Source organism: Phyllobates terribilis, unplaced genomic scaffold (assembly GCF_046119375.1).
Source record: "Phyllobates terribilis strain yellow unplaced genomic scaffold, ASM4611937v1 Scaffold_1__5_contigs__length_1240528914, whole genome shotgun sequence".
NCBI classification, from domain to species: Eukaryota; Metazoa; Chordata; class Amphibia; order Anura; family Dendrobatidae; genus Phyllobates; species Phyllobates terribilis.
In genome coordinates, this window is record NW_027362761.1 from 1,090,900,205 (window position 1) to 1,090,913,780 (window position 13,576).

At 41.4% G+C, this 13,576-nt stretch overlaps 1 protein-coding gene across 5 annotated transcripts in view; it reads left to right on the plus strand.

Moving 5' to 3' along the window:
* ATP8A1 (ATPase phospholipid transporting 8A1) overlaps nt 1–13,576 on the plus strand; it is a 250,232-nt gene that overhangs the window by 77,748 nt on the left and 158,908 nt on the right. For 3 of the 5 annotated variants that reach the window (XM_073645564.1, XM_073645562.1, XM_073645565.1), the window contains exons 7-8: nt 1,848–1,888; nt 13,201–13,274. In XM_073645564.1, coding sequence (XP_073501665.1) covers nt 1,848–1,888; nt 13,201–13,274 — 115 coding nt within the window. The remainder of the gene's footprint in view (nt 1–1,847; nt 1,889–13,200; nt 13,275–13,576) is intronic. The other 2 variants (XM_073645563.1, XM_073645566.1) reach the window with 1 other exon arrangement.

A 13,576-nucleotide genomic window follows, 5' to 3' on the forward strand; every position in this document is an offset into this window, starting at 1 on the left:
CATTACATCTGGTGTAGAAGTAACACAGCATTTCAGAAAAGCAACATCATGCCAACAGTAAAATGTGATGGTCTGGGGCTGTTTTCCTTCTTCAGGACCTGGAAGGCTTGCTGTGGTAAATGGAACCATGAATTCTGCTGTCTACCAAAAATCCTGAAGTAGAATGTCCGGCCATCTGTTTGAGACCTCAAGCTGAAGCGCACTTGGGTTATGCAGCAGAACAATGATCCAAAACACACCACCAAGTCCACCTCTGAATGGCTTAAGAAAAACAAAATTAAGACTTTGTAGAGGCCTAGTCAAAATCCTGACCTTAATCCGATTGAGATGCTTTGGTATGACCTTAAAAATGTGTTTCATGCTCGGAAACCCTCCAATGTGGCTGAATTACAACTATTTTGCAAAGATGAGTGGGCCCAAATTCCCCCAGGGCGTTGTAAAAGACTCATTGCCAGTTATTGCAAACGCATGATTGCAGTTGTTGCTGCTAAGGGTGGCCCAACCAGTTATTATGTTTAGGGGGGGCAATTACTTTTTAACACAGGGCCCTGTAGGTTTGGATTTCTTTTTCCCTTTATAATAAAGACCTTCATTTAAAAACTGCATTTTGTGTTTCCTTGTGTTATCTTTGTCTTTTATATTTAAATTTGTTCTGTGATCTGAAACCTTTAAGTGTGAAAAACATGCAAAAGAATAAGAAATCAGGAAGGGGGCAAACACTATTTCACACCACCGTATATATTTGTGTGTGTGTATATATATATAAATATATATATATATAATATATTCGTCTTATCCCGTCTGTCTGTCCAGGAAATCCCGCGTTGCTGATTGGTCCGGCCGCGGCCAATCAGCGACGCGGGATTTGAGAAAAAGATGGCGGCCGTTAGCGGCTCATCTGCAGGACGGAGGTCAGCGGCCATGCAGCCGGGAGATGAGGCGGCGCGAGGCGCTCATCTCCCAGCTGCTTGCACCAAAAGGACCCCGACCGGCGACGCCGCTGACCTCCATGCGACTACTGTCAGGAGATCAGCGACTTGGCCCGCTCATCTCCCGACGGCAAGTGTGAACAGAGGACCGGGGAACGGCGCTGCCGGTCGGGATACTTCTGCTGCGAGCAGCCGCTCATCTCCCAGCTTCTCGCAGCGGAAGTAGCCGCACAGGCAGCACCGCTCCCCCGGTCCTCACTAATACGATTCGCTGATTGGTCGCGGACGAATCAGTGACTTTGGCGCCAAATTTAAACAACGCTCTGCTGATTGGTCGCTCCCGCCGGCCGACCGCGACCAAGCAGCGAGATTGGCGCCAAATTTAAACACCATTTTGCTGATTGGTCACGGTCGCGACTAATCAGCGCTTTTATCGCCAAATTTAAACAAGCTCTCCGGTCCTCACTAACACAGTTCGCTAATTGGTCGCGGCCGCCACCCGTGACCAATCACCGATATTGCCGCCAAATTTAAACACCTTTTTGCTGATTGGTCGCGGTTGCCGGCCGCGACCAATCAGCGATTTTGGCGCCAAATTTAAACAATTTTCTGCTGATTGCACCCGGTTGGCCGCATACATATTCTAGAATACCCGATGCGTTAGAATCGGGCCACCATCTAGTATATTATATATAGATAGGTAGATTTAAATCTCTAGATAGATTGGGAGAGATATGCGATATGTGTATATAGATAACTATATTTACCAATATTTATTTATTGTTGGCTTTAATTTTAAAGTGTTGTAAATGGTTGTACTACGCCTGGAGTTTCCTTTGGTTGTACGTATCTGTGCTGGAATTTGACATCAATTTCAATGTTTGGTTTTTTTGAGAACCGCTCTGTTTTCCTTTTCAGTTTTACGGAACGGAGCCTGGGAGATTGTGCACTGGGAAAAGGTTTGTTTCACTTTCTCGCTTTAATTAAAGAACATTTTACCTGTTCAATAAGGTTCCATTGTCTCTATGGAGCGATTAGGAATTTCTGACAGTGAAGGACACATGAGCGACATCTTTGTAATGTTAGATATGCATTGTTATCTGGAGAACAGGAGATTTTATGCTTTCAGTCACTGTATAATGACCCCTCGTAGCGATTCCTTAACCGTAGTATCAAGGAGGCAAAACATGAAAGCCTGTACAGAAATGATGGACACATACAAGGCTTTATGTAGTTATGTTTCTATCATGTAAAATAAGCCACAGGTCGGAAGACAACAGTAATGGCAAAGTCAGAGGTATAATTTGGGAATATTCCCCCATACTATACCTCTGACACACACCATTGTGTTCACATACCATGACACAGATGTGTCCTTTCTTATCTCCCCTTGGCTTGAGATATCATTGGATGAGTCGTGCTAGAAAATCGACAGAGTAATGCAAAAACTGGTGATCTGGTGCCGTTCATCTATGGATATTTCAAGTCAAAATGAGAGATGAGGAAGGACGCACCCTTAGGTCCTCATTGTAAAAAACAAAACCAAAACGCATACTGGTGCACATATAGTCAAACCATATTTGTTTGGTGCATGGTGGCCTGTGGATGCTTAGATCTAAATCTGTGAATACTTATGATTTTTACACCTCTAATGTATCCAAAAATGACCTGTGAACAGAGCCTTATAGGCAAAAAAAATTGTCAATTTGTAAAAAATTCTGTAGTCATTGTAAATATATGTCTCTAACTCTGTGGAAGGTGCAGCTTTTTCCCCTTGTCAGAAGAGGTTCTGTTGCAAACCATGGGCTGCTAAATACGAAACGGTGGGATATTTCACAAAGACAACATACATTTTTTGAAATTTTTTTTTAGACTTTTTGTCATTAGAAGCCGGCAGCTTGTGTTCTTCTCTAGAAGCCTCTTGAATGCCATGTTAGCCTTGAACATGATGGTGCCTGAGTAGTTGGGAACATTACTCTGTGCTATAAAAATTCCCAACCTTAAACCTCCAAACTCCTCTTTACGAAAGTATGATATTCTGGGTCTCCCAGGAACATGAGTGCAGGAGTATGAGGTGATTGTGAAGACAACTGAGCGCTGGTCTTGTAAATGCAGATTCTTTTAGTGCTGTAGACAGAACCCATGTGAAGGGTGGACATTCTTTCTCCAGCGCTGCCCCACTGACCCATTCAGTGTGTTGCTTCAATGCTTGTTCATGACTGTATAGCAGATAGATGTAAAGGATGATAAGTGAACTTGAATACCTCTTTATTTGAGCTTTTATACAGCTTTGTCCATTGTTTTCTGTAGATCGACGCCTGGTTTGGTATTTGGGTTCTCCAGTGGTAGAAAATTTTCATAATGCGTTGTACACAAATTGGGAATTTAGAGAGTGAGCCAGATAGGAGAGCATTTACAAGGAGCACCCCTCGTTCTGGAGGACCTGTCCATCTGTGTTACACAGACCTAGATGGACCCTCTGTAATCCTTTATTTTCCCAGTGGTGGCGCTGCAGTTAAATTAAACACTTAACGCCAAGATTCCCCACACCTTAGAGCAGATTATTGCCGGTTCTAGCTGGAGGACAATTTTGGCATGGGTCCTTCTAAGCTGGAGGACAATTTTGGCATGGGTCCTTCTAAGCTGGAGGACAATTTTGGCATGGGTCCTTCTAAGCTGGAGGACAATTTTGGCATGGGTCCTTCTAAGCTGGAGGACAATTTTAGCATGGGTCCTTCTAAGCTGGAGGACCATTTTAGCATGCGTCCTTCTAAGCTGGAGGTCAATTTTGGCATGCGTCCTTCTAAGCTGGAGGTCAATTTTGGCATGGGTCCTTCTAAGCTGGAGGACAATTTTGGCATGGGTCCTTCTAAGCTGGAGGACAATTTTGGCATGGGTCCTTCTAAGCTGGAGGACAATTTTGGCATGGGTCCTTCTAAGCTGGAAGACCATTTTGGCATGGGTCCTTCTAAGCTGGAGGACAATTTTGGCATGGGTCCTTCTAAGCTGGAGGACAATTTTGGCATGGGTCCTTCTAAGCTGGAGGACAATTTTGGCATGGGTCCTTCTAAGCTGGAAGACCATTTTGGCATGGGTCCTTCTAAGCTGGAGGACAATTTTGGCATGGGTCCTTCTAAGCTGGAGGACAATTTTGGCATGGGTCCTTCTAAGCTGGAGGACAATTTTGGCATGGGTCCTTCTAAGCTGGAGGACCATTTTGGCATGGGTCCTTCTAAGCTGGAAGACCATTTTGGCATGGGTCCTTCTAAGCTGGAGGACAATTTTGGCATGGGTCCTTCTAAGCTGGAGGACAATTTTGGCATGGGTGCTTCTAAGCAGGAGGACAATTTTGGCATGCATCCTTCTAAGTAAAAGGACAATTTTGGCCTGGGTCCTTCTAACCTGCAGGAATTGTCCAAAGTGCACAACCCCTTTTTAATTTTTTTTTTTATTCTATTGTCAACTATAAATACAGCAGCTTAATTTTGTATGGTTTTTTTTAGAAAAATATGTATAGACTTTTGGCTTATCTCTGTCAAATTGCAAATTCTAATGACTAACTTTTCCCGACCAACCTTCGGCAATCGGAAGCAAAGTACTTGTGTTGTGTTTCCATGCCAAGTAGGATGACGTAGGGTGGTGGTTTTGTATTTTGATGATGATGGATTATTTTTTTTTTCTGGAAACTGTCCCAAATTCCAGTAAAAATGTTGAGAATCTTGTAAATGAAAAGAATTTGTTCCGAGGGTGTGAGCTATAATGGTCCAGTGACTGAGACATTTCTGTGTGAACGGCTTGTTGTTCACTGCTATAATGGAAGCGCCAAGAGACACATTGAGCAGGAGGACGGATGCTAATGCAGTTATGTTAATGGCAGAGCAGATAAATCTTTAATGTGTTCTTCTGAGTTCACTAACTGGAAATAATTGATATTCATTAGGACACAGGATTGTAGCTCCATCCTTGGTTCGTTTCACTTCTTCTTTTTTTTGTCTTTTTCAAATAGAGAACGGCCGTTCTTATTAATAAATAACACAGAAAACGTCATTTACTTTGGAATTAATTAGTATTTCTTGTATACTGACATTTCTATATTCACACATACCAACCATTGTATTTTCACTGACATATTAATGGATTTCTTATGCTTTCAAAAAGTTTTATAAGGACAGCACATCATATGCTTTAGTATTTAGTGGAGCTGAGGCACAAAGGTCATGACATCATGTCTTATTTATCTTTTAAGGGGTATTCTGAACTTCTTAAATTGCTTTAGTGAGACAGTATGAATATAAGCAAGTTTGTAGCTGACTTGCTTTTTTGATCTGTTGTCACTCGCGTGCACTGTGAGCTTTTATCTTACATAGTGTACAGCTTGTTCCATAGAGCTGGGCCACTAGTGCCAGCCCAGACGCTGGCCATGATTGCACAGTAGCTACTTTCCAGGAGAGAAGTTAACGCCTTTTATCCCAGTATTCTTTGTCCAGCCCATTAATTTCTATATAGTAGTTATCTGCTCACCCCTGTGTCTGCTTCTGACAAGCTGCTGTTATAAATCTTGCAAAATCACCAGCCCCGAGGCTTTCAGTCAGAGCAGGTCTCCTAATCATGGTTCTCACTGGCCAAAGCTGTGTGCTTGTTCAAATGCCCTGTTATCTCTATATGCAAATATAATGATAGCAGTGTAGACTGCAGAACAAACCACTGATGGCTGATCTCCCGATCGGTGGAAATCTGAATTTCACCAATCATAGACTGATGATCACTTCATGAGCTAGTAATACCCCTTTTAAAGAAATGTCTGCTTTTGAAAACCCATGCTGAGATAACCTAATCTGGGTTAAAAGAACCTGTCAGCAGGTTTTTGCTATGTAATCTGAGAGCAGCATGATGTAGTGACTGAGAACCTGATTCCAGCGATGTCACTTGTTGGTCTGCATGCTGTCATTTTGTTACAATCACGGTTTTCTCTGCTGCACTCTGTTACATTTTTTTTGTGATTTTTGATTAATTATTTCAATAAAGATTTATTGGTTTAGCAAAATACTCTTGGTTTGTTTGGGCTTAATGGCTTTGGATGAACTGTATAGTACAAGTAGTTTTTTGAGTATTCTATAACAACGAGATTCCAGGTGGGAATATTGATGTGAGATCTAGCAGTGCTCAGAATGCTGAGCCTTGTATAACCCTGCCCATACCACTGATTGGCAGTTTTCTGTGTACACTGTGCATTGGCATAAAGCTGCTAATTAGTGGTGGTACGGGGTTATAGAGAGCAGTTGACTGGAAGGTACAAGACACCTAGTCCTGTAATGATGATCTCCTGCTGATAAAACACTGATTTTATAAAAAAAAAAAAACAAAAAAAAAAAAACACAGCTTAGTAAGTGACACATCCCTGGAATCAGACTCTTAGCCTCTACATTATGCTGCCCTCAGATTACATGACAAACCCTGCTGACAGATTTCATTTAATAGTGGGTGTCCATCCCTTATTAGAAACCTCCTTCAGTTGATCAGCCAGGAGAGTAATGAAAAAGTTTCTCTCTGGATGACGTGGAATGTGAACAGCATGACTAACCCTTCAACCAAGAATATTTTATGCGTTATGGGTGACTTTTATGTCCAGGTACAGTTCTAGACACTTCTGCACAGAAGGGGTTGTCCACTTTTGGGGACCATTTTTTTTCCCCTTGGATGCATGTATTTATAGTTAACAATTATTTTTATTATTGAGTTTCATTACACAGTTTTCACCATTTACCTCTCATGGCTTCTATATTACACTGTCTATTGCTGTCTGCAGAAGAGGATGACTGAAAATCCATCACAGCTCATTCTGACGGTCAAATGGGAGAGTCGGTTTTTAACTCTCAGCCGATGACCGCAGACCACCTCAAAGTTGAACGAGAGAGTCTGGAAAAGCAAAATGGTGCAAAAATTTTAAATGAAGCTGAATTGACCAAATGATTTTTAACCCAAAGTACACACATTTAAGTAGGAAAAAAAAAAAGTAGGTGGACGACCTTTATAAAAGAGTTGTCCGTTGACGCTCAAATCCACCATTGCCATATATCATTAGATTTTGATCAGTCGTTTGAATTAAGGGAAATAAAATGGGAAGTCATCCTAACCCCCCCCCCAGGCCATCCTTCCTCCCTCTCCAGTATCCTCCCTTCACCGATATACAGACATCTAGTGATGTGTCCTGCTAGTTCCAGCCCATAACCAAATGCTTTTTGCTACTATTGCTGTTAGTTCCTTAAGGTTGGATAATATATGGCTATCATTATTTTTTTTTAATTTCCAGAATAATTGAACTTTACTATATAATGTTTGCTTTTTTCTTCCACTCTGATAGCGGCTCTCTTGCATTAGGACCAGAATCCTCAGTGTTGCCCATGATAAACTTGTCTTGAGCTGCGTATGACGTCTGCAGGACATACTGCAGTGATTGACTTGTGCGCAATAGGAATTGTACTATGCCTTTAAGAGAGAGATGGTTAGTCAACTGTTATGTGTAACCCCACTCCCCACCTTTGATTGGCAGCTTTCTGGTTCCTCTGTGGTTATACAGGGCTCTGCATTCAGAGCCCCGCTAGATCTGCAGCAGAGAAAATAGTGATTTGTATCAAAATGACAGCAGACAGCCCAGTAAGTGACACATCGCTGAGATTGGGGTTTCTGTTCCCTACGTCATGCTGCTCTTAGATTACATATCAACAACCCGGTGACCGATTCCCTTTAATACAACAGTTAAAAATCACAACCTGTGTATGGGCTAACACGTTTTGGGCAATCTGTCCTTGGTTAGATCATATTGATTCATTTACTAGATAATCATGTTTAGGATCAGTGGCCATTGACTTTAAGCCATTTCTGACCTATAACTCCAGTAGAAGGCTTTGATGTATGCTACTGTACAGACATACAATCTCATAACATCACCCAAAGGGTTCAATTGTTTTGACAAATTATTACGTACTGCAAATAATTGTTTTTGTGGGGGGAGACAGGGAGTTTGGTGCCTGTATTGGGGAAAAAAAAATGTAAAGTTGTTAAAAAGCAAAATTTTTGCCTGCTTAGATCACCCTGACGGGGACCAAACGGACAATCTTTTGACCTCCATCGGGTTAAAGGAGCCTATGGATACATTGATATATATACGCTGGGAACTGGGTCAGACATTTATACTAGACAGGGTTAAAATCCGCCAGATTGATCAGTGGTTCATGTTGTTCACCTATTGGCTGGCTTTCCTTGTGCTGGAAATTTGTGGCGCAATTTATGGCGCACGGTGACCAGGCTGTTCCTCTTTCCTTCTGGAAACAACATATAAAGTGTCTAAACTACATAAGAAATGGTGTGTCCCTGTTCTCCTGAATCTGGTGTTATATTTTTTTGTTTCTGTTCCTCAGTTATGGCCCCCTCTTCCCTATATGTAAATCAAGTACAAGTAGTACTCGTGAAGATGCCCACCTAGGAGTTGAGGAATAAGCCCATTTGGCCAAAAGGACCAGATTTATTTGCATGGAGGAGGTGGTCATAACTCGTGAACGGAGAGGTGTAGGAATGAAAAACAAGCTTTGCTAGATTCAGGAGAACAGCGGCAATTACACCAGGTGAAATAATTTTTATTTACGGTGAATGAGCATGTGCTTTCCAGATTTCCTTTTGCGAATAGACAGTGCAATCTCAAAGTATTCATTGGTTTATATAATTGAGAGACTCTGGAAAAGTCGATGTCACGTTCCAGCGTATCCTCTTGTATCTGTGCTGACATTTCCTTTCTTACTTTTTCTCTTTTATATTCCTTATTAAACAGTCTGCAAAAAAGAAACACTGTTCAGCCTTTGTGAGATGATCAGTGCTTTACTGGCAAAATCCCATCAAGGAAGCAAATGTTGCTGTGTGATGGGAAGGAGGCGATGGCGCTTAGTCACATTGACACAATGTGTCCTCCCCAGAACATCATAGCCCGAGGACAAGGGGATGTAATTGAGTTTTGTAACTTGAGCGGATACAGTTTTCTCTCCTTTTAAAATAATAGGTTTGGCGCTTTTATGTTCCGCTTGGAAAGATTTGGTCTTAGGGCTCGCGCTATGTAATGGTGAACTGTGAAATGCCTCTGATCTCATAAATCCGCTTGTCGAGACTTCGGCAATGTAGTAACTTTTTGTATCAAATTTAAACAAAACATCTGAAGTTCAGGTAGGTGGATGACCGCTTTCCAACGATCGATCCATTCAGGTACGGTGGAAGCAGGGCAATGGTGTGTACACGTCTATTGTACAGAAATACTAGGATGTGCTCCTTCCATGTTATTTCTCAGTGTCCCATGAGTTTTCTGATATTTAAAGCAAAATTGAATATTTGACAAGGGCAAAACATTGGAGATATTCCCATTGGACGTTTACCTCATATCCCCAGGGTATTCTATAGATACTGCAACCTATAAACTGGTTCAAAAAAGTAAATCGTACGTAATATCCAGATATGGATGGACTTTAGTAATGACTATACCCGCCGGGTGAATATTTTCTATGCCCAAGTTATAGCATGGTAATTTATTTCCCATATCTGTATTGGCGCCATCATTGGCATAATTATAAAGCGTGTTCCACCCATTTATCCAATTGTTATTAAAAGTTATATTAATTGCTATATGTGGGAGGAGAAGGATGGCAGGCGTTCATGCGCAATGGTAATCCCGGCACCAGATGAACTGGAAGCAGTCAGAAATTGGGCAGAAGTGTTATGGACGAGTCTATCTTTCCTAAATATACTTTGTGGTGCAGGTGGTGAACAGTGTGTGTCTTATCCGTGCAGAGCACCATTGGCCAGAATTTATTAATAACAGTAATAGGAGTTAATATTGTGAACAGAAACCACCTCCTGACAAAGTAGCGAAACATGCATTGGGCTGCTTTCTTAGTAAGGCCCTTTCTTGCTTCGCATTATCTTCAGGTACAATCATCATTATGAAGACTTTGGGTAGCTAGTCATCTTGTGGGATGCAGTTTGTGCTTTTCCTAGTGTATACCATTACAGTAAATGAGCAGGGTGTGTTGATATGGGGCCTCCTGTAGTGTTTTTAGGGGTTGTTTGTCTAATGTCTTATGAGTTTTGTTTAATTTAATTTATTACAGGGGTTCTACAGTGAAATCAAGGGAACCACTGGGACCCCCACTGAACGGCAGATAAGGGAATATTTAGCCCCATTACAAAATGAAGCGGCAGTGGACATGCCCGACCGCCACTCCATTCATTTTCTATGAGGATCCCAGAAAAAGCCGAGCGTATCGCCATTCATTCCCTATGAGGCTGCCAAGCACTCTGCTCGGCCTCCTGTCCACGGAGTTTCCTGTTCGACTTATCAGGTTGAGTCCCACCGTTAGGACACCCGGTCCACCAGTTGTCACCTTGGATAGGTGCTGACTTTTTTTCACCGGACAACCCCCTTTAATTAATTATGCATGATTACAGCCAGGTATATTATTTTCTGAAGTGAAAAATATATTTTGGGGCAGCTCTTCCCATTTCTGCTGCAGGTGATTGACTGATCTCTCCATCATGTGAACATATTGAGAGACCTATCAATGGCCTGCAGTGGTACTGGGAAGAGCTGGCCGGGGTTGGCTCTTCACAGTGCTGCTGCAGCTGATTGATAGATCTCTCCGTCGGGTGAACATACGGAAAAACAGTCACCTGTAGCAGAGCTGGGAAGAGCCGTCAAGGAGTGGTGCCGGACTAATCTGGTCTCCAACTATGGCCTAGCATGGATATTTTCAGAGAATCATATACCTGGGTGCAGTTGTTTGTGCAGTAACAAAAGGAGGAGTTTTTTTTTTTTTTTTAGTAAAAAAAGATATTCTTTATTGAAAGCAAATATTTTAAAATGTTTTAGTAAACTGAAAAGCATGAAGGATGGCAATCAACATCCAGGACATTGGCACTAAAGCGGTGCATGTAATATTGTAATATTCTAAGGATAAGCACAATGAGCATGAATGTATAGAACTTTCAAATAATAAAAACAGTGGTCAAAACATGATATATATATATATATATATATATATATATATATATATATATATATATATATATATATATATATATATATATATATATATATATATAATACACAGACCTATATGTACCAATTCATAAGTATATTGCAAGAATGCCTTTACTCATAGTGTGATGCAATCTGCAAAATTGCCACAGAAACATAATCTCCAATGTGCGTTTCGCATGTGTAGATCTCGCTTCCTCAAGGGGGTCTGGTCAATTTTATAGCTTGAATGTATAAGACTATACACTTTAATAAAGTACATTTTTAGATCTTATCTGGATAGTATGTTATATCACTTACTTTTTTGAGCGATTTTGTAGGTAATGGTAATTAAAGGGACCCTATTATGCCGGATAACACTATTAACCTGAAGATATAGGGTTAATCTGCAGGTTAATAGCGTTATGAATGTGCGTCATCTGGGAGAATATGAACTATATTTCTCTTGGGAGCCGCTGGGATTTACTGTGAGCTGCAGCTTTAAGAACGCCCTGGCACTTTGGCTGACAGCCGGCTCTGCACCGATGCACTGCATAGATGGCTGTCAGTCAAAGTGCCAGGGCGTTGCTTGCAGCCGCTACTCACAGTATAGTGAGCGGAGACTTTGCTGCACCAGCACGCCTCTACGACTGAAAGGCTGCTGCTTCCGGGAAAAGTTAAGTTTATTTTCTCCCTGGTGCCGCACTTTCAGTACAGCGGCCTGGTACCTTCATGTCACTATTAACCCAATATCTGCAGGTTATCAGATATAACAGGTTTCTTTCAAATATATTGTCTCGTGTGAGGCTGAATTTGGTTGGCTGTAGGTAATTTTATGTAAGTTATACCATTAATGTCTAATAAATTAGTGTCCCACCTCTACTGGCTTTAGCAGACCATCTCTAGCTGTCGGAAATGGCTGTGATGTTTAGTTATGTGCATTCATTTTTATGGGAATTTCAAAAATTGCAGTGCAGGTGTGTTCACGGATAACGCATTAAAGCTGTCCACTTCTAAAAAAAAATGTTGACACATTTAGATGTGGTCGGAATATAGTTATAAAGAAGTTACGAATGTACTTTTACATTCAGGGGTGCCCTGATCTGCAGCCTCATAAAGAGGTCTGGCTGTCAGCTCGTTTTAAAGGGAATCTGTCAGCAGGTTTTTGTAATGTAATCTGAAGACAGCAGTAAATAGAGGCTAAAACACAGAATTCAGGGATGTGTCACAGTGTGTTTTGTTTTTTTACTAAGTGTGAAGGATTTATCACTAATAGATTAACATTGCTGAACTAGTTCAGCAGCGCCCCTCCTGTGATAAGCATCTCTCTGTCTATGGACTTTGTGGGCAGAGTTAGCTTCCTCAGCTCTGCTTCATGCTAAACCTAAAAGCTCTGATTGTGTGAGAGCGGCTGCACCCAGTAATCTAAGTGCTACATCGTTGGATTCAGCTTCTCTTTACCTACATCAGGCTGCTCTCAAATGAGGTAGCAAAAACCTGCTGACAGATTCCCTTTAATAGCTAAGCCAGACCCCTCTTGACTTAGTTAACAATTTCCCATGTTAAGGACTCGGGATTTAACTGGAGCTACCAAAACAGTGACCGAGGCTTAGACCACGTTCACACGTTCAGTATTTGGTCAGTATTTTACATCAGTATTTGTAAGCCAAAACCAGGAGTGATAAATACAGAAGTGTTATACTTTTCCTCTGATTGTTCCTTGTCTGGTTTTGGCTTACAAATGCTGATGTAAAATACTGACCAAGTACTGAGCGTGTGAATGTGGCCTTAAAGTGGAAAATCGAAGTGTGTAGCCAGATGCTACCTCCAAATTACAGAGCACCAGACCTGGGTTGATCACCTGATTGCTGGGTGACCTTCAGTATGGTGGTGTCATGATAAGCCAATGTTGAATGTAGAAGGACGCAGAACTGTGTAGAATGTTTTTGTTTTTTTCCATTTGGTGGAAAATGCTCACGGCTGCAGATTCTTGTATTTCTCTTATAACACATAAGTATACATCTGCACGTTATAAAATTTAGCTCAGGAGTAATAACGCAGAATTAATATTTTATGGTGCGATGCACTAAACTCTGCTCTACCTGCCTACTCCGGTGCCTTCACGGGTCATTAGGACGCTTGTGTTTTATGTATATGTAATGCTCTTGCTATTGACATCAATTTACAGATTATTAACCGGTTGCCAGTTTCTTTCAGGTAAATGTTGGCGATATAGTTAAAATAAGTGGCACAGAGTATTTACCCGCAGACACTATACTGCTCTCCACAAGGTAGACGTGCCTAATGTTGCTAACAATATGTAGTCTGGTTTCTCTACTGTTATGACCTCCATTGCTGCAAGGAAATAAAGATGAACTCTGTAGCACGGACATGGCTGCCCAATGCAAACATAGAACCAAATATGAGATATACGGTATATAGGTCCGGCTCATGCCACCGCTCTAAGGGTCAGCCATACGTCAGATGTTTGTCATTATTTCCTTGACTTGGTCCAAGTGAATCCACTCATAAACCAATGTGTGTTTCAGAATCTGCTCCATAACTGGGTCTCTATAGTATGTGTATGGGGTCT